The sequence below is a fragment of the Lolium perenne genome, chromosome 7, assembly GCF_019359855.2.
Source record: "Lolium perenne isolate Kyuss_39 chromosome 7, Kyuss_2.0, whole genome shotgun sequence".
NCBI lineage: Eukaryota > Viridiplantae > Streptophyta > Magnoliopsida > Poales > Poaceae > Lolium > Lolium perenne.
The window spans coordinates 294,443,072-294,469,606 of record NC_067250.2 but is presented as its reverse complement, the minus strand read 5'-3'; the positions used below and the strand labels follow the sequence as shown (position 1 = coordinate 294,469,606).

At 44.1% G+C, this 26,535-nt stretch overlaps 1 protein-coding gene across 1 annotated transcript in view; it reads right to left on the bottom strand.

Annotated features, from left to right (window-relative positions):
• Positions 1–15,332, bottom strand: part of LOC127315149 (protein FAR1-RELATED SEQUENCE 5-like) — a 119,238-nt gene extending 103,906 nt beyond the window's left edge. The window contains exon 1 of the mRNA XM_071824364.1: positions 15,191–15,332. Coding sequence (XP_071680465.1) covers positions 15,191–15,332 — 142 coding nt within the window. The remainder of the gene's footprint in view (positions 1–15,190) is intronic.
• Between the last annotated feature and the right edge of the window lie 11,203 nt (positions 15,333–26,535).

Sequence of the window (26,535 nt, the reverse complement as noted above, 5' to 3'; positions counted from 1 at the left end):
TGTCGGCTCATTGCAGCCGAGGCTGCTCTCATTGTACATCCCCTTCAAGGAAACAGAAGCTCTTGAAGCCGAACTGAAAACCATCTTGGCGAAAATCTGGGCCTCGAGCACATAGCCGGTAGGTCTTGTGTAACTGTACTAGAGTCGATGACTGTGCATCGGCTTAATTCTAAAGTCGATGCCCTTGCATCGGCTGTATATCATGATGCGCCCTTGCATCGGCTGTATATCATGATGCTGAATTTTTTTTACTGGCCGATTTTTCTAATCGGCCCCCAATATTTCACTGCTTATGTGCTCATCTGCACCTGTTCCTCTGATTAGGTGCCCCCCGAGCCGAAGCTGACAGGTAACTGCAGATATCGGCTCTGTAGTCTAGCCAAGGCACCGTATTTGCACGTCGGTTTTGGTAGGACTAATGTTGATTTTCCCTGACTCATCAGCCGACGTAAACCGCCGCCCAGTAGATCGATGTTGAACACAAGCAGAACATGTGGTGAGGATAATTTTGGCCGATTGCTGGAATCGGCCTCCATATTGATCAAAACGCTCAATGAAGGTCTTGTAATTTTCCTTCATAGATTTTTGGGGCCGATCACAAGGATCAACCTCGCCACGTTTGCTCATTGGTTTGTTCTTGCTAGACGATCAGGCCGGTGGATAAGACCAGCCCAACCTCATCCTTTGTCATGTCGATGCGCTCGCTGTCGTCCACCTTGAGTGCATCGTGTAATCTTGGAGCACTAAGCTCCGCCGGAAGGACGAGCACCATGTTTGTGCCAGCCGATGTATCATCATCGGCTTTCCGTTGCTTGGGGCGCCACTCCATTTTCCGTGGACGACCCTCTTCATCCAGGGTCCGCTGAATTTTCGCGGCCAGATCCGGCCGCGCCTTTCTTAGCGTGTGCAGGTATAACCTTTCGGCTTCCTCCAAGCCGCGCAATCGCTGAACCCTGCGCTTTTGAGAACGGCTGAGTCCATCAGGGCACCACCTTGGACGGTGGTACCTGTCTTCTTCTTCTTCTCCCTCGTCTTCCAAATCCTCGAGATCTTCCAACCGAGGGGACTCAGCGTGTTTGCTTCGAGGCGGGAGAGGCCCTAAGCGTTGGAACACGGACACGTTGGCTGCCTCCTTCTTCTTCTGGTTGCATTCTGGGCAATTGCCGATTGTAGGCAATCGGCTCATTCCTGAATCCCAGCAGTGTCTGAAGAAGGGACAGTCCCAGTGCCTGTCCTCGTCGTCCCGCTCCCTTGACTTTTTGTAATGTCCCAGGTTTAGAGACGATCGAGGGGTAGATTTTAGAAAGGGATGTGCATTGCATAGTAAATTCTGGGGAAATTTCGCGCTTTTAAACAAAAACTGCATTGAAGGGGGACAAGTTTCTCTCTCGACACCTTACAGGGTAAGGGTTTCGAGAGTGCGACAAACTTGCACCTCACTTCATTAGTTTAGGGTTTTAAGAAGAGAGGGGAGAGTTGCATGATTTAATTCTTGATAAGTGACATGGTTGAATTTAAACCAATGTTGAATTTGAATTTCAAATTCAAACATTAAAGAATTACCCTAAATAATTAAATTGTGAGGAAATTCATTAAGTAATTAATCAATAATAAATAATATGGACAATTATAATAAAGTAAAGCTCATTAGAGAAAACTTTGAGCTTTATTGATCATCACACAAATTACATTGTCATTACAATATTCATAAGTGAAATAAATGATTAATACAACACATTACATAAATGGCAGAATTGAAGAAAGAAAAATAAAGAAAAATTACAAGTTAATGATCTATCCTAAACTACACAAGATGATCATCATGGAGATATTGCCAAGAGGATCTTGATCTTCATCCAGAGCATCACATTGTTCCCTGTGAATACACAAACAAAGACAAAGACAAGTGTTATACCAAGTGGCATTGCCACTTGGCAGGTTAGCAAGAAAAATGAGCAGTGGGAGGATATTATCAAGATCAGCCGAGCTGATCCACCAAATGAACCAAGTTCCAACCAGGAACTACACAAGCAGCTCACAAGGCAGTGTGCATGTCTACCAGCACATACACAGCCAGGGAGAGTCACCAAAGTGACCAGGCCAAGCTGTCGACCAGAGAGAGCAAGAGGGCATCATATATAACCTTTTTGAGCCAAACCCTAGCTCATTCATCGGCAGGCATCTTGGTAAGTCATCAGAAAACAAGAACACTTAGAACAGGAAGAACACATAGCCAGAACTTCATCCAGGAGCAGCTCAAGCAAAGAACTGTTTCCTGTTGAGAAGTAAACCATGGAGTAGATCAAGCACAAGCCACAAGGAGGAGCAGGGCAAGCCAAGAAAGCAGCACAGAAGCAAAACCTCTACACCAACACACCATTTTCTAGGAGCTGGAGTGAGGTATAAACAGATCAACCTGAGCAAAACCAAGTTTTGCTCATAAATAAGCATACAATGCATCACAGGAACACAGAAGGGTAGAATACCCAGATTGTATCATCATCTGGCTACCAAGTCAGTTGGTGCAAGCAAAAATGGGTGAAGCCAATAGGAAATCACCAAGGGAACACTGGCTAGACCAAAACAGTGGCATAACCAAGGCAATCCAGCAAGGAAATGATCCTATCTATTCAACCAAAGCCTACTAGCACCTAAAACCTAGCACACCATCAGATAGATAGACAATATGTGTCTATTCTTGTTTGTCAACATCAAAGATCACTGGAAATCCAACAAGGAATTACCCAGTGATGCATTCACTAAGCCATAGCAAGCCAACAAGGGTGGGAGCTACCTAAACAGCAATGAATTGCTGTCAAGGTCACCTCAACCACTGAACCAGCCCAAACTAATAAGCCATGCACAGTTATCATCACCCAGATGGGTTCAAAAGGAGGGCTAGGGTACCAACCAAGTGGTGGCATCCATCTAGCCCTGCCAAACTCAATGAAATGATCATTACTGCAAGCAGTTCACATCACTTATCCATTTTAGTAAATCTAGTAAATACAGATAAGTGAATCCTATAAGGAATCAAAGCACCAGAGTCTTGCAGCTGATCCAATGGATCATTGCAAGCATCACCAACTGCTTGAGCAAGCAAGAGCATGCATCAGAACAGATTTTGGTGTCACACAGACACAAAGATGAGCAGAAGAGAGGCACAGTCATATCACAGCAGATTTTACAAGCAACTGATGATCATATGATCATCAGAAGCTTGCTAGAGCATGCTAAGACATGATAGAGCCAAGCCTAGCAACCACACATTTAACCAGATCAACTATATAGCCACATCTCATAAACAATTGCATCACAGATAAGTAAATAAATTAAATACAATTGTATTCAGAAGCACACCAATGAGGGATGGTGTTATTTAGTCAGTAACAATGCTCAATTGAGCATAATCATGTAATTATAGCACACAGAAGAGCACACTGGGGTACTGGCACTTGTAAATTTACAAGAATTTCACACAGTAAACCAGCCAGAACACCATAAATGAATACACTTGAGTAATTGGTGAAGATAGCATCAGGAACAGAGACACTGGCACTTGTATACTACAAGGATCATGCATAACGATCAAGCCAGGGACAAGATTATGCACATACAGAATATCCTAGTAGCAATAATGATCACAGGAGCCAGCCAGCAGGCCATGAGCATCACTGGATGTTCATGAACAATCACAGAAAGGCCACAGTAGGAATTGAGCATGCAACAGAAGTGCATAGAGCAAAATAGAAGAGCAGCAGCAACTAGAATCCATGGCTAATGCACAGCAGCAACATACGCATGGCAGCAGCCAGCATAGCACCAGGGCTGGCTTGGCGCAAGGCACACAGAGGCGCAGAAGCAACAGCAGCAGGCAGTACCAGCATCTCCATGAGGAGAGGCATGCGAGTAATTAGAGCATGGCACAGAGGAGGATGAAGAGAGGGAGAAGATGGAGGCGCATGTACCTGGAGCGAAGCGAGACGGCGGCGTGGCCGTGGCGGCCACGGCGGCGCGCGACGAAGGCACGGCGGCACCTGGCCAGGCCATGCCGAGCCCGACTAGCGCTGCGGCGCTCCGCACCACAGCGGCGCAGGCCGGCGGCGCCATCACGCCCTGGCGCCAGGCTCGTCGGCAACGACGAGATCACGGCGATTCGCCGCGGTCATGTCACGGGAATGATGGGGAAGAACGGCGGCGGCGAGGAGAAGCAGATCGATGCGGATCAATCGAAGCGCCGTCGAATGGCGGTTCGATTGATACCCATCTCACCGCCGGCGATGACCGGAGTCGGCCGGAGAAAATCGGCAAAGGCGGGGGCGACGCGGGTGTCGCCAGAGCTCAGAGGGTTAGGGTTAGCGCGTGCGCGTGAGGAAGGGGACGGGTGCGTCCGACCGAGCCGGACGAGCGGCTCGGGTTAGGGTTAACCCACTGGGCCACCCTGACAGGTGGGCCCAGGGGCAAAAAGGACCTTTTACAATTTAACAAAAATATGAAACTTTGAAATTCAATAGAAAATTATTAAAAGCTCTTAAAAATAACTTAAAAATATGAAAAATGATCAGCATAAAATTCTCTATTTAAATAAAATATCAAAGAGAACTTTGAAATACAATTATGAATAAGTCCTATTTTGATGATTTAAATAATCATTTAAATCACACACCTAATTTTCTATAAATGAAATTAAGTCCATTAATGCATTTGGACTTTAAAAACACCTTGACAACATTTCAAGGTTGTATTTTACTTAGAATGGAGTATCCTCAAATTATTCTTAGTATTAACCTCTTACATGAAATAATAACGACATCGGAAGGGGGGAACAAACCCTAAAAATGGAATCATGCATAATTGCCTCTTTAACCATTGCCCTTATCGGACAATGATGCTATTTTTCAGAGGCAGAGGACAAGGGTCAGTCCACACCTTCCAACTGCAAAACTTTGCAGTGTTCAGGCAAGTTCATCACTTGCTCATGTCATTTGAGTATTTCTATCAAATTACTTGCAAAGTATTATGGTTATCACTATTGCATAAAAACCAAAACCACTACTTTCATAACTATGAATATGACTATGTGGTGGGCAATGGAACCATGGATTGTGTTGATATGGTGGAGGTTCCATTGCAAGGGTTAATATCCATCTAGGATTAAACAACAAATGTCGCCAGTGATTCTTGTGCCGTAATACCCGTGTTAACCATAAGATCCGGAGTGGGACGGAGTAGTCAAAAGTGTTTCCACCTCTCGTACATCAACGGATGCGCTTACCGTAGACACTTGACCCTGGTTGGGCAAGCGGTGGGGTGGGGATCCCATTCTAATTCCCCACGGTAAGTGGTCTATGATGGGTTGCAGCTACCGGCGAAGGAGTTTGGTTAACGAGTCCCAAACTGTTGTCGTGGTCGGGGTCCATCCTTAGTTGGTATAAGAGGACCGACGAGGACCCAGGGTCGGGGTATGCAACAAAGGGTGGGTGTGCGAGGTAGCGGAGGAACATGATTGGCTAGACCTTATACCGGGCCTCACACCGAAGGAAGTGTGGACGGGAAAGCTGCCCGGTTGGCACCAAGGTTAAAATCTCTTATGGGTAAAGCAACACACCTCTGCAGAGTGTAAAGAACTGTGACCTGTCACTCCCTGTTCCGGGATAAGGAACTGCGAACGCGGCCGGAAAGGAGCTCCATGAAGTTCTAGTAAACCGGTGAAGGCTGACGGACATAGCTTTTTGAAATAAAAGCAATCACTTGAAGAAATGTTTACCAAAACCTGCATTGGTGTTAGACTTTCTGGTCTAATATCGTAGCTAGTGCATAAAACACCTCTTATCTATAATGAACTTGTTGAGTACGCTCGTACTCATACCACTCTTAAATCTCATGCTTAGATTGTCTGAATCGTCTGGAGGAGGACTACGACAACAATGAAGGAGCCGAGATCATCGGCTACGAGGAACCAGACCTCTCAGGAGGTGTTGAAGGCGTAGACTACATCATCGTCTACGGATCCGGGGAGGCTTCCGGAGGAGAACAAGCCTAGAGATATCCGATAGTAGTAGTAACCGAGCAGCCCGAACTCTTAGTATTTAGCTGCTCGAGGAAATAAATATTTAGTTTAATGCGACTCTTATATTGTAAATTAAGTTGGGTTCGCCTCGAACCCAGGAGTATTCCTCTTAGGACCCAAGAGGAGCTCCAAGATGACATGTGTATGATAGTTGTAATAATCAATGAATGAGTTATGGACCCTGCTATGTTCTGTTGTACTACTCTGAGGGATGTAATATTTGCGGAATGGTACTTCGTGAATGTTATATCAACGACTGGCATACTACAACATGCAGTGGTATGCAGGGTCACCACAGTTGGTATCAGAGCAAAAGCTTTGACCTTAGGTTGGAACCTAGTAAATGGGACCAAATGTTAGGAGTCAAATAGGACTAGTAAAGAATTCTCTAAAAATATGGTGTATATTCAATTGAGAATACAACAATCATATGTTTTAGTGCGATAATTCTTTATTATCTCTATTATGATGCATTATTACTAATCTTATAATCTTTCTATTTCTACAGCCAACATGGCAAGTTCACGACCGGGAAGAAACGTGAAAGTTATGGATTCCACACTGAACGAATACCAAGGAGGACTTGCAGATATCCTACGAGCCATGTTATTGGAATTTGGGTGCGATCCCCAGATTCCAGTAAAGAAGTACATGTTCTATGATGGACCGGTGTTGGCCAAGTGCAGGGTAGGACTGCGACTTCCCGAATCTTTGGGAATGAGCGTAGTCATGCCAGCTGGAGAAGCTAGGACCACCAACACAGCCTACCATATAGCGGTTATGAGAGCCATAACCGACATACGGGAACATAAGACAAAAGAGCTTATGGATTCCGAGTTCTCCCATATTCCTCATAATCAGGAGGAAGAAGATCCCATGCTCAACCACTACAAATATGCTAAACGCAAACCCATAGCAGCGGCAAAATATATGGATAATAGCCGCAACTTCATATCATTACTCTTTCAGTTGAACCATCATCTGATAGGAGCAATTGATACGATGCTTGAGGAATTCACTGAACCCAAGGAGGAGAGTAGGGGAAAAGAACCTATGGAGAATGTAGTGCACACACCAGTTTATTCAGCTGGTGACTACATCAGTATTGATCCACTCGCACGTGAACCTACACCTGCTACACCTGGGAATTACCTGGGTAGTTCCTATGGGGGATATGAAGGCGGAGAGGAATCCGGAAACAACCAGCGTTCTGGGACTCCTATCGAGAATTCCAGGGGTTGGCGTTGGGGAGATGATACTGGAACTCATAGTACTTCTGTGTATTTTGATGGAGAGATGAATGATGACGCAACAACCCAGAACCAGAGCTATCCTAGTAATGAAGGAGTGGATGGAGGATATCCCACACAAGTTGAGTCGGGTATGAGTTTTGGTAACCCTTATGGTGGGGCTACAGGGGAGTACACCCGATGGGTGGACTATGATGCACTCAACGATCAGTTTGTAAACACTGATTTCTCCCTAGGATCATCATCGGATTCGGATTACCAGCCAATGGGGAGACCTTATGTTCCAGGGTCTATCAGGAGGACGACACGTTCGACCGGATGGAAGCCTGGGATGTACCGGGAGTGAAGATCGACTAGAGTCCACCAAGGGAGGCGAGGCTATAATACACAAGTACCACGTGTATTATAGTTTGTAATATTGTATAAATTTGTATATATACTTTAATAAGTGAGTTTGCATACTCACATCGACTTGAGTATTGTAATAAGACCACTTAAGTATGTATATACAGGGTATATGTTTTGTATGATTTGGATTTGCTTCTTGATTTCCATTGCGTGACTAGTTCTGTGCACAAAGTTGAGCTCAGAAAACTTGCGCATGGAGTAATTATGAGTATCATCTTGTGTTGCAGAACTAGGGGGATTATGTCGGGAACGTTAGGAAACGAGACTGAAGCGCAGCGCATGGAGCGCGAAGCAAAAGAAAAGGAAGAGGCTGAGGGTGCAGCCAGAGATCAGTTTCCACCACCACCACCACCCATGACGCAGCAAAACTTTATCCAGTACATGCAGCTGGTGGAGGAGCGACAGCGTGTAACGCTGGAGCAGCAGAATAAATTCTTTCAAGAGTTGCGGCAGAACAGGGTGGAGAGACCTGAGAACCCGGGAGTCACATTAGCAGACTTCCAAAACACCAAGCCGATATCTTTCGCATACGCGCCCGAGCCGATGGACGCGGAAGATTGGCTGATGGATACTGAGCGAAAGCTCAACATCGTTGGATGTAACGACCAAGAGAAGGTTCGTTATGCTACCCATCTGCTATGTGGACCCGCCGCATCATGGTGGGATAATATTGTAGCCGTTTATCTGGCGGGAAAGGTATTCACCTGGGAGGAATTCGCAAGGAAGTTCAGGGAATCCAATGTCCCTGAAAGTATTGTGGAGCTCAAACGTCGAGAATTTGAAAATCTCGAGCAGAAGGACAAAGCAATCCTGACCTATGTCAGGGAGTTCTCAAAGCTGTCCCGGTACGCTGTTGAAGAAGTCAACACCGAGGACAAGAAAAAGAAGAGGTTTCTGAAGGGGTTAAGTCCCCAGTTCAAGGTACAGCTACGTATGATGAGAGCAACGGAATTCCAAGAGTTGGTGGATGCAGCCATCACTCTTGAAGATGACTTCAAACAACTGCAAGAAGAGAAGAGGAAAAAGGCCAAGTTTGAGCCTAAGAGGTTTGTTAGTAACAAGCCCAATACCAGCTTGAGTTTCAAGCCACGGTACAACAACAACAACAACAACAATCAGAGGAGGAACCAAGGATATCAGTCTGCAAACCAGATTATATGCCATTCCTGTGGATTCAAAGGACATGTCGCGAAAGATTGTAAGAAGCCAAAGATTATATGCTTTGGTTGTCGCCAGGAGGGGCACATGCTGAAGGATTGCCCCAAGAGAAACACTGGAGGAGGTCAGTCAGGAGGTGGAGGTCGAGGAGGAAACACCGGAGGCAACTGGAAGAATAAGAAGCCCTTCGGCAAGCTGAACTGTACCAGTCTAGAGGAGGTGGTCAACTCTGATCAGGCGGTGATAGGTACGCTCCAGATACTCACTCATCCTGGCAAAGTACTTTTTGATACTGGTGCAACTACATCATTCATTTCTCAACAATTCATCATCAAACATGGGATTAGTTGCACTAAGTTAGATACACCCATAACCATACTTTCTGCGGGGGGAACGATAGTAGTAACCCATGCCAAACAAAAACAAGTCATTATGATCAATAAGTGCGCGTTTGACGCGGACCTGTTCATTTTACCGATGAAGGACATTGATGTCATTCTTGGTATGAACTGGTTAGAAGCTAACGGAGCATTGATCGACTGTGTAAACAAGACGGTGTCATTGAAAAGTCCGGATGGAAGTAGAATGATCTACCAAGGCGACAAACATACACAGATTGAAGTTGAGCTACAGCTGAACAGCATGAAGGAGGTGAAATTAGAGGATATACCTGTAGTAAATGAATTCCGGGATGTGTTTCTGCAGAATTACAGTATGCCACCAGATAGGGAGATAGAATTCACTATCGACCTAATCCCAGGAACAGCTCCGATTGCTAAGGCACCATACAAGATGGAGCCCAAGGAGTTGAAAGAGCTTAAGGAGCAACTGGATGACTTAGAACAGAAAGGATTCATTCAAGAAAGTGTTTCACCATGGGGATCACCTGTGATCTTCGTAGATAAAAGGGATGGAGGAAGAAGGATGTGCGGAGACTACAGGAATCTGAACAACGTCACAATCAAGAACAAGTATCCACTTCCAAGAATACAGGATCTATTTGATCAAGTTAGAGGAGCGGGAGTCTTTTCCAAGATTGATCTAAGATCCGGTTATCACCAGATAAAGATCAAGAAAGAAGACGTTCCGAAAACTGCTTTTGTTTCAAGATACGGACATCATGAATATCTTGTAGTACCTTTTGGATTGACCAATGCCCCAGCAATATTCATGAATCTCATGAATAAGATTTTCATGCCATATCTTGACAAGTTTGTCATCGTATTTATCGATGATATCTTGATATATTCCAAGAACAAGGCTGAACATGCTGAACATTTGAGGTTAGTGTTGCAAACACTAAGAGAACATCAACTTTATGCCAAACTTAGCAAGTGTGAATTTTGGCTAGATCAAGTGGAATTTCTTGGTCATGTTATTAGCAAAGATGGAATCGCTGTTAACCCGAGTAAGGTAGCAGCAGTTCTAGAATGGGAAGCACCCAAGACTGTCAAGGAAATCCGAGGATTCCTAGGAATGGCAGGATATTATCGGAGATTCATTGAAGGATTCTCTAAGATAGCAGGACCAATGACAAAGTTGCTAAGGAAGAACACACCATTCGTGTGGTCAGAGGAGTGTGAGAAGAGTTTTCAAACTCTGAAGGAGAAACTCACCACGGCACCGGTGTTAGCGATTCCGAAGTTGGCAAGGATTACACCGTGTACTGTGACGCATCCAAACATGGATTGGGTTGCGTACTCATGCAAGATCGGAAAGTGATATCCTATGGATCGAGGCAACTCAGACCTCATGAAGTGAATTATCCAACACATGACTTGGAATTAGCAGCTGTTGTATTTGCACTAAAAACTTGGAGACATTTTCTCTATGGAGCAAAGTGTGAGCTCTATACAGATCATAAAAGCCTCAAATATTTCTTCACTCAGAAGGAACTCAACATGAGACAGAAAAGATGGCTAGAATTGATCAAGGATTATGACACGACAATCAATTACACACCAGGGAAGGCTAATGTAGTAGTAGACGCCTGAGTAGGAAGAGTGCGGAGGAGTGGAACAAGAAATATCACCGGAGTTGAGGAAGGAAATAAGCCAAGCCCAAATACAACTTTGGGAGAAGGAAGCCCATGAAGGATTATCGGCGTTGCAAGTAGCCGATGAGCTTAATGTTAACTTGAAGAATGAGATAATGATGGGTCAGTTGGACGATCCATTCATTGGAGAAGAGATGAGAAGAATAGATGAGGGAAGACCATCAGAATTTCACCGAGGAGAATCTGGATCATTATGGTTCCAAAAAAGAATTTGCGTTCCGGATATTGCTGAAATTAAGGAAGTAATACTCCGGGAAGCTCATCAAACCCCATATTCCATACATCCGGGAAGTACAAAGATGTACATGGACCTAAAGGAACTATTCTGGTGGAATAACATGAAGAGGGAGATAGCACAATATGTGGCAGAATGCCATACATGCCAGAGAGTGAAGGCTGAACACCAGAGTCCGGCAGGAAAGTTACAACCTTTACCTATTCCGGAGTGGAAATGGGAAGAAATAGGGATGGATTTCATCACCGGACTACCCATGACTAACAAAAAGAAGGACATGATATGGGTAATCGTGGACCGGTTGACGAAAAGTGCACACTTCTTAGCGGTAAACCAGCAGGATAAAGGAGAGAAACTTATCGATCTTTACATCAAAGAGATCGTGAGTAAGCATGGAGTGCCAAAGAAGATAGTATCGGATCGAGGATCCGTGTTCACATCGGCATGCAGACGACTTCACGAAGCTTTAGGATCCAAGTTGGATTATAGTACCGCTTATCATCCCCAGACCGGTGGACAAACCGAGAGAATCAACCAAATATTAGAGGATATGCTTAGGGCTTGTGCCCTAGACTTCGGAGGATCATGGGAAGAACACCTACCACTAGCAGAGTTTTCATATAACAATAGTTATCAAAGCAGCATCAAGATGGCACCATTTGAAGCTCTGTATGGAAGGAAGTGTAGATCACCAATATGTTGGTATGAAGCCGGAGCAAGCAAAGAGTTCAACCCTGATTATGTCAAGGAAAAACAACAAATCATTGACATTATCAGAGACAGGCTCAAGATAGCCCAAAGTCGGCAAAAGAGTTATGCCGATCAGAAGAGAAGGATATGGGAGCCACGAGTTGGAGACATGGTTTATCTTAAGGTAAGCCCGATGAAAGGACTCCAGAGGTTTGGAGTAAAAGGAAAACTCAGTCCTAGATATATAGGACCTTTCAAGATACTGAGTCAGAATCGAGGTTTAGCCTTTGAATTGGATTTACCGGGAAGGTTAGCTCAAGTTCATAATGTTTTCCATGTGTCACAACTTCGGACATGCTTAAAGACCCCAGATGAACCAATATCACATGATGAGCTTGAATTACAACCAGACTTAACATATATCGAGAAGCCAGCCAAGATTCTCGAGGAGAGCTGGAAACAACTCAGAAATAAGGCGATCAAATATTGCAAGATACAATGGAAGCATCATCCCGAGAGGGAAGCCACAGGAAAAAGAGGAAGACACGAGGAAAACATACCGAGCTGTTCGGGTATTACAACCACAACTTCGGACGAAGTTTTCTTTAAGGGGGAAAGGCTGTAATGTCCCAGGTTTAGAGACGATCGAGGGGTAGATTTTAGAAAGGGATGTGCATTGCATAGTAAATTCTGGGGAAATTTCGCGCTTTTAAACAAAAACTGCATCGAAGGGGGACAAGTTTCTCTCTCGACACCTTACAGGGTAAGGGTTTCGAGAGTGCGACAAACTTGCACCTCACTTCATTAGTTTAGGGTTTTAAGAAGAGAGGGGAGAGTTGCATGATTTAATTCTTGATAAGTGACATGGTTGAATTTAAACCAATGTTGAATTTGAATTTCAAATTCAAACATTAAAGAATTACCCTAAATAATTAAATTGTGAGGAAATTCATTAAGTAATTAATCAATAATAAATAATATGGACAATTATAATAAAGTAAAGCTCATTAGAGAAAACTTTGAGCTTTATTGATCATCACACAAATTACATTGTCATTACAATATTCATAAGTGAAATAAATGATTAATACATCACATTACATAAATGGCAGAATTGAAGAAAGAAAAATAAAGAAAAATTACAAGTTAATGATCTATCCTAAACTACACAAGATGATCATCATGGAGATATTGCCAAGAGGATCTTGATCTTCATCGAGCATCACATTGTTCACTGTGAATACACAAACAAAGACAAAGACAAGTGTTATGCCAAGTGGCATTGCCACTTGGCGAGGTTAGCAAGAAAAATGAGCGGTGGGAGGATATTATCAAGATCAGCCGAGCTGATCCACCAAATGAACCAAGTTCCAACCAGGAACTACACAAGCAGCTCACAAGGCGGTGTGCATGTCTACCGGCACATACACGGCCGGGGAGAGTCACCAAAGTGACCGAGGCCAAGCTGTCGACCGAGAGAGCAAGAGGGCATCATATATAACCTTTTTGAGCCAAACCCTAGCTCATTCATCGGCGAGCATCTTGGTAAGTCATCGAAAACAAGAACACTTAGAACAGGGAAGAACACATAGCCGAACTTCATCCAGGAACAGCTCAAGCAAAGAAGCTGTTTCTGTTGAGAAGTAAACCATGGAGTAGATCAAGCACAAGCCACAAGGAGGAGCAGGGCAAGCCAAGAAAGCGACACGAAGCAAAACCTCTACACCAACACACCATTTTCTAGGAGCTGGAGTGAGGTATAAACAGATCAACACGAGCAAAACCAAGTTTTGCTCATAAATAAGCATACAATGCATCACGGGAACACGAAGGGTAGAATACCCAGTTGTATCATCATCTGGCTACCAAGTCAGTTGGTGCAAGCAAAAATGGGTGAAGCCAATAGGAAATCACCAAGGGAACACTGGCTAGACCAAAACAGTGGCATAACCAAGGCAATCCAGCAAGGAAATGATCCTATCTATTCAACCAAAGCCACTTAGCACCTAAAACCTAGCACACCATCAGATAGATAGACAATATGTGTCTATTCTTGTTTGTCAACATCAAAGATCACTGGAAATCCAACAAGGAATTACCAGTGATGCATTCACTAAGCCATAGCAAGCCAACAAGGGTGGGAGCTACCTAAACAGCAATGAATTGCTGTCAAGGTCACCTCAACCACTGAACCAGCCCAAACTAATAAGCCATGCACAGTTATCATCACCCAGATGGGTTCAAAAGGAGGGCTAGGGTACCAACCAAGTGGTGGCATCCATCTAGCCTGCCAAACTCAATGAAATGATCATTACTGCAAGCAGTTCACATCACTTATCCATTTTAGTAAATCTAGTAAATACAGATAAGTGAATCCTATAAGGAATCAAAGCACCAGAGTCTTGCAGCTGATCCAATGGATCATTGCAAGCATCACCAACTGCTTGAGCAAGCAAGAGCATGCATCAGAACAGATTTTGGTGTCACACGAGACACAAAGATGAGCAGAAGAGAGGCACAGTCATATCACAGCAGATTTTACAAGCAACTGATGATCATATGATCATCAGAAGCTTGCTAGAGCATGCTAAGACATGATAGAGCCAAGCCTAGCAACCACACATTTAACCAGATCAACTATATAGCCACATCTCATAAACAATTGCATCACAGATAAGTAAATAAATTAAATACAATTGTATTCAGAAGCACACCAATGAGGGATGGTGTTATTTAGTCAGTAACAATGCTCAATTGAGCATAATCATGTAATTATAGCACACAGAAGAGCACACTGGGGTACTGGCACTTGTAAATTTACAAGAATTTCACACAGTAAACCAGCCAGAACACCATAAATGAATACACTTGAGTAATTGGTGAAGATAGCATCAGGAACAGAGACACTGGCACTTGTATACTACAAGGATCATGCATAACGATCAAGCCAGGGACAAGATTATGCACATACAGAATATCCTAGTAGCAATAATGATCACAGGAGCCAGCCAGCAGGCCATGAGCATCACCGGATGTTCATGAACAATCACGAGAAAGGCCACAGTAGGAATTGAGCATGCAACAGAAGTGCATAGAGCAAAATAGAAGAGCAGCAGCAACTAGAATCCATGGCTAATGCACAGCAGCAACATATGCATGGCAGCAGCCAGCATAGCACCAGGGCTGGCTTGGCGCAAGGCACATAGAGGCGCAGAAGCAACAGCAGTAGGCAGTACCAGCATCTCCATGAGGAGAGGCATACGAGTAATTAGAGCATGGCATAGAGGAGGATGAAGAGAGGGAGAAGATGGAGGCGCATGTACCTGGAGCGAAGCAGACGGCAGGCGTGGCCGTGGCGGCCACAGCGGCGCGCGACGAAGGCACGGCGGCACCTGGCCAGGCCATGCCAGGCCCGACTAGCGCTGCAGCGCTCCGCACCACAGCGGCGCAGGCCGGCGGCGCCATCACGCCCTGGCGCTAGGCTCGTGTGCAACGATGAGATCACGGCGATTCGCCGCGGTCATGTCACGGGAATGATGGGGAAGAACGGCGGCGGCGAGGAGAAGCAGATCGATGCGGATCAATCGAAGCGCCGTCGAACGGCGGTTCGATTGATACCCATCTCACCGCCGGCGATGACCGGAGTCGGCCGGAGAAAATCGGCAAAGGCGGCGGCGACGCGGGTGTCGCCAGAGCTCAGAGGGTTAGGGTTAGCGCGTGCGCGTGAGGAAGGGGACGGGTGCGTCCGACCGAGCCGGACGAGCGGCTCGGGTTAGGGTTAACCCACTGGGCCACCCTGACAGGTGGGCCCAGGGGCAAAAAGGACCTTTTACAATTTAACAAAAATATGAAACTTTGAAATTCAATAGAAAATTATTAAAAGCTCTTAAAAATACGAAAAATGATCAGCATAAAATTCTCTATTTAAATAAAATATCAAAGAGAACTTTGAAAGACAATTATGAATAAGTCCTATTTTGATGATTTAAATAATCATTTAAATCACACACCTAATTTTCTATAAATGAAATTAAGTCCATTAATGCATTTGGACTTTAAAAACACCTTGACAACATTTCAAGGTTGTATTTTACTTAGAATGGAGTATCCTCAAATTATTCTTAGTATTAACCTCTTACATGAAATAATAACGACACCGGAAGGGGGGAACAAACCCTAAAAATGGAATCATGCATAATTGCCTCTTTAACCATTGCCCTTATCGGACAATGATGCTATTTTTCAGAGGCAGAGGACAAGGGTCAGTCCACACCTTCCAACTGCAAAACTTTGCAGTGTTCAGGCAAGTTCATCACTTGCTCATGTCATTTGAGTATTTCTATCAAATTACTTGCAAAGTATTATGGTTATCACTATTGCATAAAAACCAAAACCACTACTTTCATAACTATGAATATGACTATGTGGTGGGCAATGGAACCATGGATTGTGTTGATATGGTGGAGGTTCCATTGCAAGGGTTAATATCCATCTAGGATTAAACAACAAATATCGCCAGTGATTCTTGTGTCGTAATACCCGTGTTAACCATAAGATCCGGAGTGGGACGGAGTAGTCAAAAGTGTTTCCACCTCTCGTACATCAACGGATGCGCTTACCGTAGACACTTGACCCTGGTTGGGCAAGCGGTGGGGTGGGGATCCCATTCTAATTCCCCACGGTAAGTGGTCTATGATGGGTTGCAGCTACCGGCGAAGGAGTTTGGTTAACGAGTCCCAAACTGTTGTCGTGGTCGGGGTCCATCCTTAGTTGGTATAAGAGGACCGATGAGGACCCAGGGTCGGGGTATGCAACAAAGGGTGGGTGTGCGAGGTAGCGGAGGAACATGATTGGCTAGACCTTATACCGGGCCTCACACCGAAGGAAGTGTGGACGGGAAAGCTGCCCGGTTGGCACCAAGGTTAAAATCTCTTATGGGTAAAGCAACACACCTCTGCAGAGTGTAAAGAAGCGTGACTGTCACTCCTGTTCGGGATAAGGAGCTATGACAGCGGCCGGAAAGGAGCTCCATGAAGTTCTAGTAAACCGGTGAAGGCTGACGGACATAGCTTTTTGAAATAAAAGCAATCACTTGAAGAAATGTTTACCAAAACCTGCATTGGTGTTAGACTTTCTGGTCTAATATCGTAGCTAGTGCATAAAACACCTCTTATCTATAATGAACTTGTTGAGTACGCTCGTACTCATACCACTCTTAAATCTCATGCTTAGATTGTCTGAATCGTCTGGAGGAGGACTACGACAACAATGAAGGAGCCGAGATCATCGGCTACGAGGAACCAGACCTCTCAGGAGGTGTTGAAGGCGTAGACTACATCATCGTCTACGGATCCGGGGAGGCTTCCGGAGGAGAACAAGCCTAGAGATATCCGATAGTAGTAGTAACCGAGCAGCCCGAACTCTTAGTATTTAGCTGCTCGAGGAAATAAATGTTTAGTTTAATGCGACTCTTATATTGTAAATTAAGTTGGGTTCGCCTCGAACCCAGGAGTATTCCTCTTAGGACCCAAGAGGAGCTCCAAGATGACATGTGTATGATAGTTGTAATAATCAATGAATGAGTTATGGACCCTGCTATGTTCTGTTGTACTACTCTGAGGGATGTAATATTTGCGGAATGGTACTTCGTGAATGTTATATCAACGACTGGCATACTACAACATGCAGTGGTATGCAGGGTCACCACACTTTTCCTTGGCACGGCGCTCGTACTCCTCCTCATCGCGATCATGCCGACGACGTCTTCTAGCTTCTCTAGCCAGACGATCTCTTTCATCATCATCACTGGATCGTCGGCGTTGGTCATACTGACTCACAGACTTGTTGAGGAGGTGATCAGAGAGGGGTCGCTGATATCTTATGTTCTTCACTTCTCCCTCTGTGACGTAGCGCTTGCCATCATGACGGAGCCGATCGCGTGGAGCGGCCTCCTCTGTGTCCTTGCTACGAGAGCAGCTGCCCTCATCTCCATCCTTGCCAGAGTGGTGCCCAGGTCCTACCATGTTGATACTGAATGAGGATCCTGGCTGGCAACCTTCAGGGTAAGTGCACTCCACCATGTTAACGGCGGGAAAGGGGTGGGTGTCGACCTTCATGGCGTACTGGTTAAAAATCAGCTGTCCTTGTTCTATCGCCATTTGGATCTGCTGACGCCACACCCTGCAGTCGTTGGTGGCATGGGAGAGCGAATTATGCCATTTGCAGTATGGCTTTCCATTCAGCTCCTGAACTGTGGGGAATTTGAGACCTTCGGGTATATTCAACTGCTTCTCCTTGAGCAGGAGGTCGAAGATTTGCTCAGTTTTGGTCACGTCAAAATCAAACCCCCTGGGCGGGCCTGGTGGCTTTACCCATTTGCAGGACACGGGGGTCGCCCCCCGAGTCCATTCAGCCACTGCTACCTCTTGATCTCCCGCAGAAACTTCGTCTTCCTGCGCCGACCAGGACTACGCACGCTTGAATTTGTCCTGGTACAAGTCCGGGTGGCGCTGTTCATATCTTGACAGTTTCGAACCATGTGCGCCGATGAAGGATAGTACGCTTGGGAGGCCATGTCCTTGATTTGTGAGGCAAGGCCCACCACCGCCAATTCGATTGCTTCTTTTTCAGTCACACGAGCCGAATAACATCGGTTCCTTAGATTTACGAGCGCTGTATGTATTACGCCACGGTTTCTCCGCGCTTCGACGTATACGTGCTAGATCGGCAAGGCCAGACTCGGAAGCTTCTGAGTGAAACTGCATGTGGAACTGTTCTTCCAACTGCTTCCAAGTCCGGATCGAGTCTGGTGGCAACGAAGTGTACCACCCGAAAGCCGATCCCGTGAGGGACTGTGCGAAGAACCTCACGCGTAGTGGATCCGACGCTGAGGCCGTTCCTAGCTGAGCCAAATATCGGCTCACATACTCGATGGAGCTGGAACCATCCGATCCACTGAACTTGGAGAAGTCAGGGAGCCGATACTTGGGTGGTAGTGGGACCAACTCGTATTCATCGGGGTACGGCTTGGAATAGCCGATTGTCCTCCTTTCGGCACCATGCCGAACTGGTCCCACGAGGATCGTCTTGATCTGATCCGCGGTCTTGGCTGCAGGAGTCGAACTGCGAAGATTCGCCGGGGTGGCGTACTTAGCCAGCCATGCTCGCTTTTCAGCTACGAGCCAAGCTGCAGGAGCTGTGCTGCGGAGGTTCGTCGGGGTGGCATATTTAGTTAGCCACGTCGCTTCTCAAGATCTGTTGCGACGTTCCTCTGCTTTCCCGAAGTCCCTGATGTTGCGGCCTGGTTTGTGAGCGCCCGATTACCGCGATGCGCACGTATGTGCACATGTATCCGTGAGGGATCTCCTTAGGCGCCTCATGCAAGAGCGGCAGTCACTAGGGTCACCACCGATCTTGTAGACGACGAATGCGGTGAATTCGGCACTTCGGTGCCGCCAACGCAAATGGCAGCGGTGGACGGGACTGGAGTGGCATCTCTCCTTGGTGTGTCCCGAGAGCTGGTCTGACGGAGAGTGCGGTGCCTCATGATCTCTGGATCACCCGGAGAGCGACACGCTCAGAGTGTTCGCCGAGGTTCTCGAGTGGCGGTGCGGCGAGTGAGCCACCAAGTAGTTGATCTCTGACGTAGGGACCTGGTGCGTTCTTCGACGGGGCAGAGAGGTCTATCCCATCGAGTGCACCATCAGGTGAGAACCCCTTCCACCTCGATGCCATGTGAACGGGTTACGTGAAAAGAGCCGATGAGGTCGGCCGAGGATTGCTTTGACCTCGTCATACTTCTTCTTGAGCTCGTCGGTCAGATCCTCGTACGTGACTGGCGTGCCGTCCGCCATCTCAGATGTAGATGGCGATGTGGTTGATGTAGACGATTGTCCCACCGGGCGTGCCAGAATGTGTTGCGGTCGAAACCCACCGGCGAGCAGCGACGGGCAACACAGTAGAGCCAGGAACAACTTAGGGCTGCGGCTGGCCCTGGTCCCTCCGAGCGACGGCCCGCAAAGCCTCTGGTACACACGTCCGATGCTGGTGCAGGGGCGTGCCACCTGACCTATACCTGGTCAGGAAGGTGATGGAGATGCCTCGCTTAGTTTCCTGCATGGCATACACGTAAACATTAAATACGAGCCTCGATCGGCTCTCAGGTTATCCTGTGAATCGGCTCAAGGAGCCGATCCACCCATGATTCGTACGAGGTGCACGAATATATGGTGGTCCTGCTTGATCAAGATAAAGCTAAAGCGATCTACGATGATTTAGGGTTTTCACCGCATAATCGGATCATCCTACTCACGATTGGGCCTCGCGGCCACGCACGGTGATCGTAAGCCGATCCTAGACAAGGCCTAAAAACCAACACGAGGTTGATCCCCGGAACATCCTGTCTAGGACTAGCGAACGACACCCTACGTGCCGCTGGATCCTCCAACCCTTTGTAAGGCCTAACTATTGCAGATATTAAACTAATCCTTGAAGAACAAGGAGCAACCGTAACGGATCGGATCTACTAAATAATGATCAAGCGGGGTGCCGCCCCTACACCTAAGATAGGTGTAAGGGCGGCTAGATATGCAAGGGTTGCACTACGACAACATATGATACGAAGAACAATGCTAACCCTAACATATCTAAGATAGCTACGTTGCTCGCCATCAAAAAGGCTTCAGTACGAGCAACGCGTGAACAACGAGCATAAGCTTGTGCTGCCTAGATCGCAAGATGCGATCTAGGCAGCATGATGCTTACCGGTAGAAACCCTCAAGACGAAGGAGTTGGCGATGCGCCGAGATTGATTTGTGGTTGAACGTTGGTTGTTGTTTATTTCATAAACCCTAGATACATATTTATAGTCCAGGGGACTTTCTAACGTGGGAATAATCCCCACCGTGCACGAGACAAACTCTAACTTTTAATCTAAGATGCGATCTACTATAATTACAGATACACGGGCAATCTAGCCCAAACTCTTCGTGCAAGGCCGCTTCAGAGATCTTCCACATGTAATCTTCCAAGCCCATCTCCCTTACGGCCCATCTCCTGATTTGGCCAAAATCTGGTGATAACATATTGATACTAATAATGATGCTTGTGCTACTAACTCTACTTCTTGTGAAGCATCTATCTTGAAGGAGAATGTTGAGCTAAGGTCTCAACTTGATTTGCTAACTAGAAATTATGGGAAATTGGAAGAAAATCATGGAAAGCTTTCTAGCTCCCATGAGGATCTTCTAGCCTCCCATGATAGGCTAAAGTTAGCTCATGAGGCTATCATATCAAAGGCAACACCTTGTGAGCCTCATGTGGATACTAGCACTACTAGTCAAAATTCTATATTGCCATGTGCTAGTCCTAGTAATTCATCCACTTATAATATTGCTAAATCTTGTGATGAATTATCTTCCTTGCCTTGTTGCTCTAATAATGAAGGTTCTACTTCCTCTAGTACGTGTGTTGTTACTAACCATGTAGAGGAAATCAAAGAGCTCAAGGCCCAAGTCACTTCTTTGAAGAATGACTTGGTAAAGAGTCATGAAGGGAAATGCAAACTTGACACGATGTTAAGTGTGCAACAATCCCCCAATGACAAGAGTGGACTTGGATTCAAATCCAACAACAAGAACAAGTCCAAGAACAATAACAACAACAAGAAGAAGGGCCAAGTACAAGTCAAAAACCTGGCCAAGATTGTTTGCTTCAAGTGCAAAATTGAAGGGCATCATGTTAGATCTTGCCCTTTGAAGAAGAGGCAAAAAGGGAAGCGGCCTCAAGCTCAAACTCATATTCAACCTCAAGTTGAAGAAATGCCACTTCCCAAGAGGAAGCAAGCCAATGCTCCCATTGTGGAGAAATCTAGTGAGAAGAAGGAGAAGAAAAGAACCTGCTACATATGCCGTGAGAAGGGCCACATCTCCTCCTTTTGCACTATCGGTACCTCATCCAACTCTATCACCATTGATGATGTTTATTCTCTTCGTAAGGATGAGGGTGGCAATGTGTTTGCCAAATTTGTTGGTGCTCAAAGTGGTGTCAAGAAAAGAACCATTTGGGTTGCCAAGCCTATTGTGACTAACCTCTTAGGACCCAACTTAGTTGGGGACCAACAATTCAAAACTTGATCAATAGGTGCTTGTTGGAGGGCATTGGAGACTTGGCTACATCATGAAGAATTAAGGGATCTTCATCGTTTATATTATCTCAAGCCAAGTTTTTTGGTTATCTTGCTTCTATCATATATTCAATGTTCCTCCTTGCGGTAACATGTTCTCAACTCACTTATATTGAAAGTTACTCGCCCCTTTGCATGTGTTAGTTTTGTTCCTAGCATGTGTTTGTATATGTTGTGCTTCCTACTTGATTTTCTCGAGAAATCAAGTCTATGCATGTTGGGTTGCACACCATGTATTTGTGTTTGTGTTGGAGCCACTTTGCATCTTGTTGTATCTTATATGGATCTTATGAGCGATTAATGGACTATCCCATTTTGGGGGAGTGATATTCCTTTGGGAATTTCATGATCCTAACAATGTGTGTACATGAGGAATATCACTTAGAATTGATATTGCAAGATTATCTAGTCTCTATGTGATATGTCATCTTCATGAGAAATTCAAATTCTAAATGTCCATTAATATCTCTAGTTGGATCTTATTTGCCTCTTGTGAAATTAAATTCCTTATCACATTATGGGGGAGTAATAAGCTTTGTGTATATTACAAGCCTAGAAAATGTGAACATTTGAGGTTGTGTCACATAGAATTGATATTGTAAATTATCTCTCTCCTATGTGGCATGTTTGCTCAAACAAGTTCCAATTTATTTAAATGGCTTCATTGCTAATATCTTTGTGGATCTTGGTTGTGAAAGTTTTTCTTGGCATGGTTTTTCACAATGTGTCCCTCAATACATTTTTGGAAAACCATGTGCTTCAAGTCATACTATTAATTGCTTTGCATGTTGGTATGCATACTATTAATTGCTTTGCATGTTGGTATGAATACTATTAATTGCTTTGCATGTTGGTATGACTAATTGAAGCTATCAAGAAACTCTCTTTGCATGATGGTTAACTCTTATATTTTACCATATGCTTTATTTGGTGTAAATATGATCTTACATATACTTACAAACTACCACCGGGAAATATTTCCTAATACCTCTTGTCCTAGGACAATTGGCAATCTATTATGAGGTAGAAATTTATTGATCATATTTACATTGGCTCTTGTGTTTAAATTGTCTTATTTATTACCATGAATGTGTTGTGCTTTTACTCCCATGTGTCTTCCTTGCATCTTATGGATCTAATTTGTCTATTCAAACTTTCTTAGCATTTTAGTAGATATAGGTAGCGTGATGATCCTAGTTTTGTGCATTTTGTATTCATATGCAAAATCCTAGATAATGCACTAATCTTGGGGGAGCTCTCCTATATTTGTCAGAATGCTTAACATCTCTTGATCACTATCAAAAATTTGGTTTTTGGAGACATAAATTTTCTTTTTGGTACTTTATGCCATCATAAAAAGTTTCGAGGGTTTGGTTTATTTGTTGGAACCTTGCTCTCTTGGGAGTTGGTTATCTCATTCTTTTGTGTTTAGGTTTAATTAGCTTCTTATAATGAGATAAGTCTTGGGAGTCAATCTTGTGTTGATTTGATTTTTTGATATAATTTGGACAACCATTGTCTCTTGATTTATTTGGTGTTTTGCCCAAATTGTATCTTCCTTTGGTTCTTGAAAGTATTGTGCATGCATATTTAATATATGTATATCTTATGGCATGTGTTACTTTCTTTTATCCAATATATAGGGTAAACTCCATCAAATCCTAATTTGGCTAAGATGTGCATGAAATTGAATTTCATATCTATATGCACATAGTATTGTGGAGTTTGTTCTATATGTTGTAGTGTGTCTAACTACTTCGGACCCAATTAGTTTGGGGACCATTTTGTACTTACCTTTGTGTTAGGTACATTGGATATGCATTGGATGCTTGTCTAACTCTTGGGAAGAAGTGGTGACTCAATGATAACTTTAGGCAAGCTAAGATGGACAATGAACACATATCTACTACATCCACACCAATGCTATCTCGGTAACAAGTATCTTCTCATGCATTTTTTCCTAGCATCCAACCATGTGGTTGCATCTTGGCATGAATCTCTTGATTTGCAAATATTGTGCTAGCTTCTTGCAAAAGTCTTAATGAAACCTCTTTATTGTGAATGTGAGTAATTTGAGATGAGTGCATTTGTTGGGAAGTATATTAAATCATGCTCATGATTCATCCATCCCAACTATGCCTATCTAGAAATTTTATTGCATATCAATTCCTCAAGGCTCTCACGTGTGCAATACGGATGAAAGTGCAAATTTAGTTATTTCTTTTGGTATCCTCGTTTGTGATACTTGTTGCCTATCTCAATGCATCCTAACTATCTTCTATCCCTTGTTGATATTTGTGATATATTTTAGATGTTTGTGGTTGAAGTTCATGAATGTACAATAAGATAAAATTGAGCCTTTGGCCATGCTATTAAGGAAAAATTCTTATTGGTATATTGCATGACTTCATTTTGGGATATCATACTATATTTCTTGAGTATCTATTTTGTGTGTGCATGTTTCTTTGTGGATAAATATCTTTGTGATATTGCTCACTTAGAGAAACTTATACACATAAGAGATGATACATCTCCATTTGATATCTTATTTATTTGTTTCATGTTGATTGGTCATGCTAAGCAATATAATTCATTGAAGATTATGATGATACTTTTTGCTCATCCTTGTAATAGTCTTATAATATGCTTTATCATGCCTTTCACATATCCTCTTGGTTGAGCCTTTTATTATGGTTCCTCTTACTTGTTGCTCAACCATTTGTTTGTTGCAAGTGTTAAGCTTAATTTTCTATCTATGATCTATTGCAAATGTTTGTGTTTTAAATGGTAATGAGGGAGTAAGGATTCCATGTTATGCATATTGTATTCAAATGCAACATTTTAATTTATGCATGTACCTTGGGGAGCTTCCTCATTCCATTTAAGGCACTATTTTGTGGTGATCATTAGAGTTTGATTCACTTGTATCTTTTGTTTTGAATGATACTATGGGAGTGATGATTCCATGTTTGTGCACTTCATACTCCAATGCAAATTGTCTAGTTTTGTGCACAAACCTTGGGGAGCTTCCTCATATTATTTAGAGCAATCTTCTTGATCTTATCATAATATCTATCTTTCTTTTGGTATCTTCTTTGTGGTTCATTTGGTTGCTTGCTTCATTTGTTGAAGCTTCTTAACTTTGTTATCTTTTTGCAATCTTTGATCCTATCTATGGTGTGATTCCTTCCGAATATTCGTTATTGGATACGTGCATTTGATTCCACTCAAATTATGAGAAATGCACACGCTATGGAGGAACTCTCACTATATTGGCCTTCTAAATTTTTCACCCATTTCGGCAATTGGTGCCAACGGGGGAGAAGTTTGGAGGGTTTAAGGGAATTTGGTTATGTCCTTGATTTGTGCTTAAGCATGTGCCTTTATTGCATTGCATCTTGTTGCTTTGCATAGTTGAATATTTAGAGGAAACTCCACTAGGCTTTGAATGCCAATATATGCAATGAAAGTCAAGATCATTCACACATGCATATATTATGGGGGAGTTTGCTCTATATATTCAACTTGTTTGTTACTTAAATTCCTTACATAAACCCTCTCAAAGAGATTGTCATCAATTACCAAAATGGGGGAGATTGAAAGTGCATGGAGCCCCCATGTGTGGTTTTGGTAATTAATGACAATCCCTATGGACTAATGTTTGCATTAAGTTATATTTGTAGGTGTTGTCCATAGGCAATGCTTGAACCATATGTTGGCTTCATGGTTGCAATAAGAAGAATTTGATGAAGGATATCAAGTGTCAAGTATGTCTTGAAGATGAAGATGAAGTGAGCCCTCAAGTTACTTCAAGACATCTCAACATGAAGAAATGAAGTGCAAGTTCAAGATGAGCCAACTCGAAGAGATCATATGCTTGAAGCTTGCCATGAAGAAATCAAGTGCAAGTTCAAGATGAGCCAACTTGAAGAGATCATATGCTTGAAGCTTGCCACGAAGAAATGAAGTGCAAGTTCAAGATGAGCCATCTCGAAGAGATCCTTTGCTTGACTCTTGCCATCCATATGGTGATCATGGATATGTGAAGATGCGCCAAAGAAGAAGCTCTCCCATGGTGGATTATGGGGGAGCAATCCACAAGACTTCGTCAAGCAAGCACAATCAAGAAAGGCGTTCCATCTTGTTGAGGTCAAGATCATCATCATCGAGCTCAAGTGGAATGCGCAAGTATAAGGTTTGCTCTTGATAGGGTTTCTTTCTCACCGGTCTCATAGTGTAGTTGGAGACCGGTTTATAGTTTAGTTGCCGTACTATCAAGAGGGCTCTCGAGTGAGTAACTCGATCGTATCGTTCGGAGAGAGCTCAAACCTTTGCATCCTTGCATCATCTTTCTTGGTTGTTATTTGGATCTTATCCATGTGATGTTTTAGAGCTTGTGCTTATTCTCATGACAAGCTCTAGTTCATCGAAAACGGATTTTGCATAGACAACTTGTTGCATTTTCAAGGTTGGAGTTTTTCACCG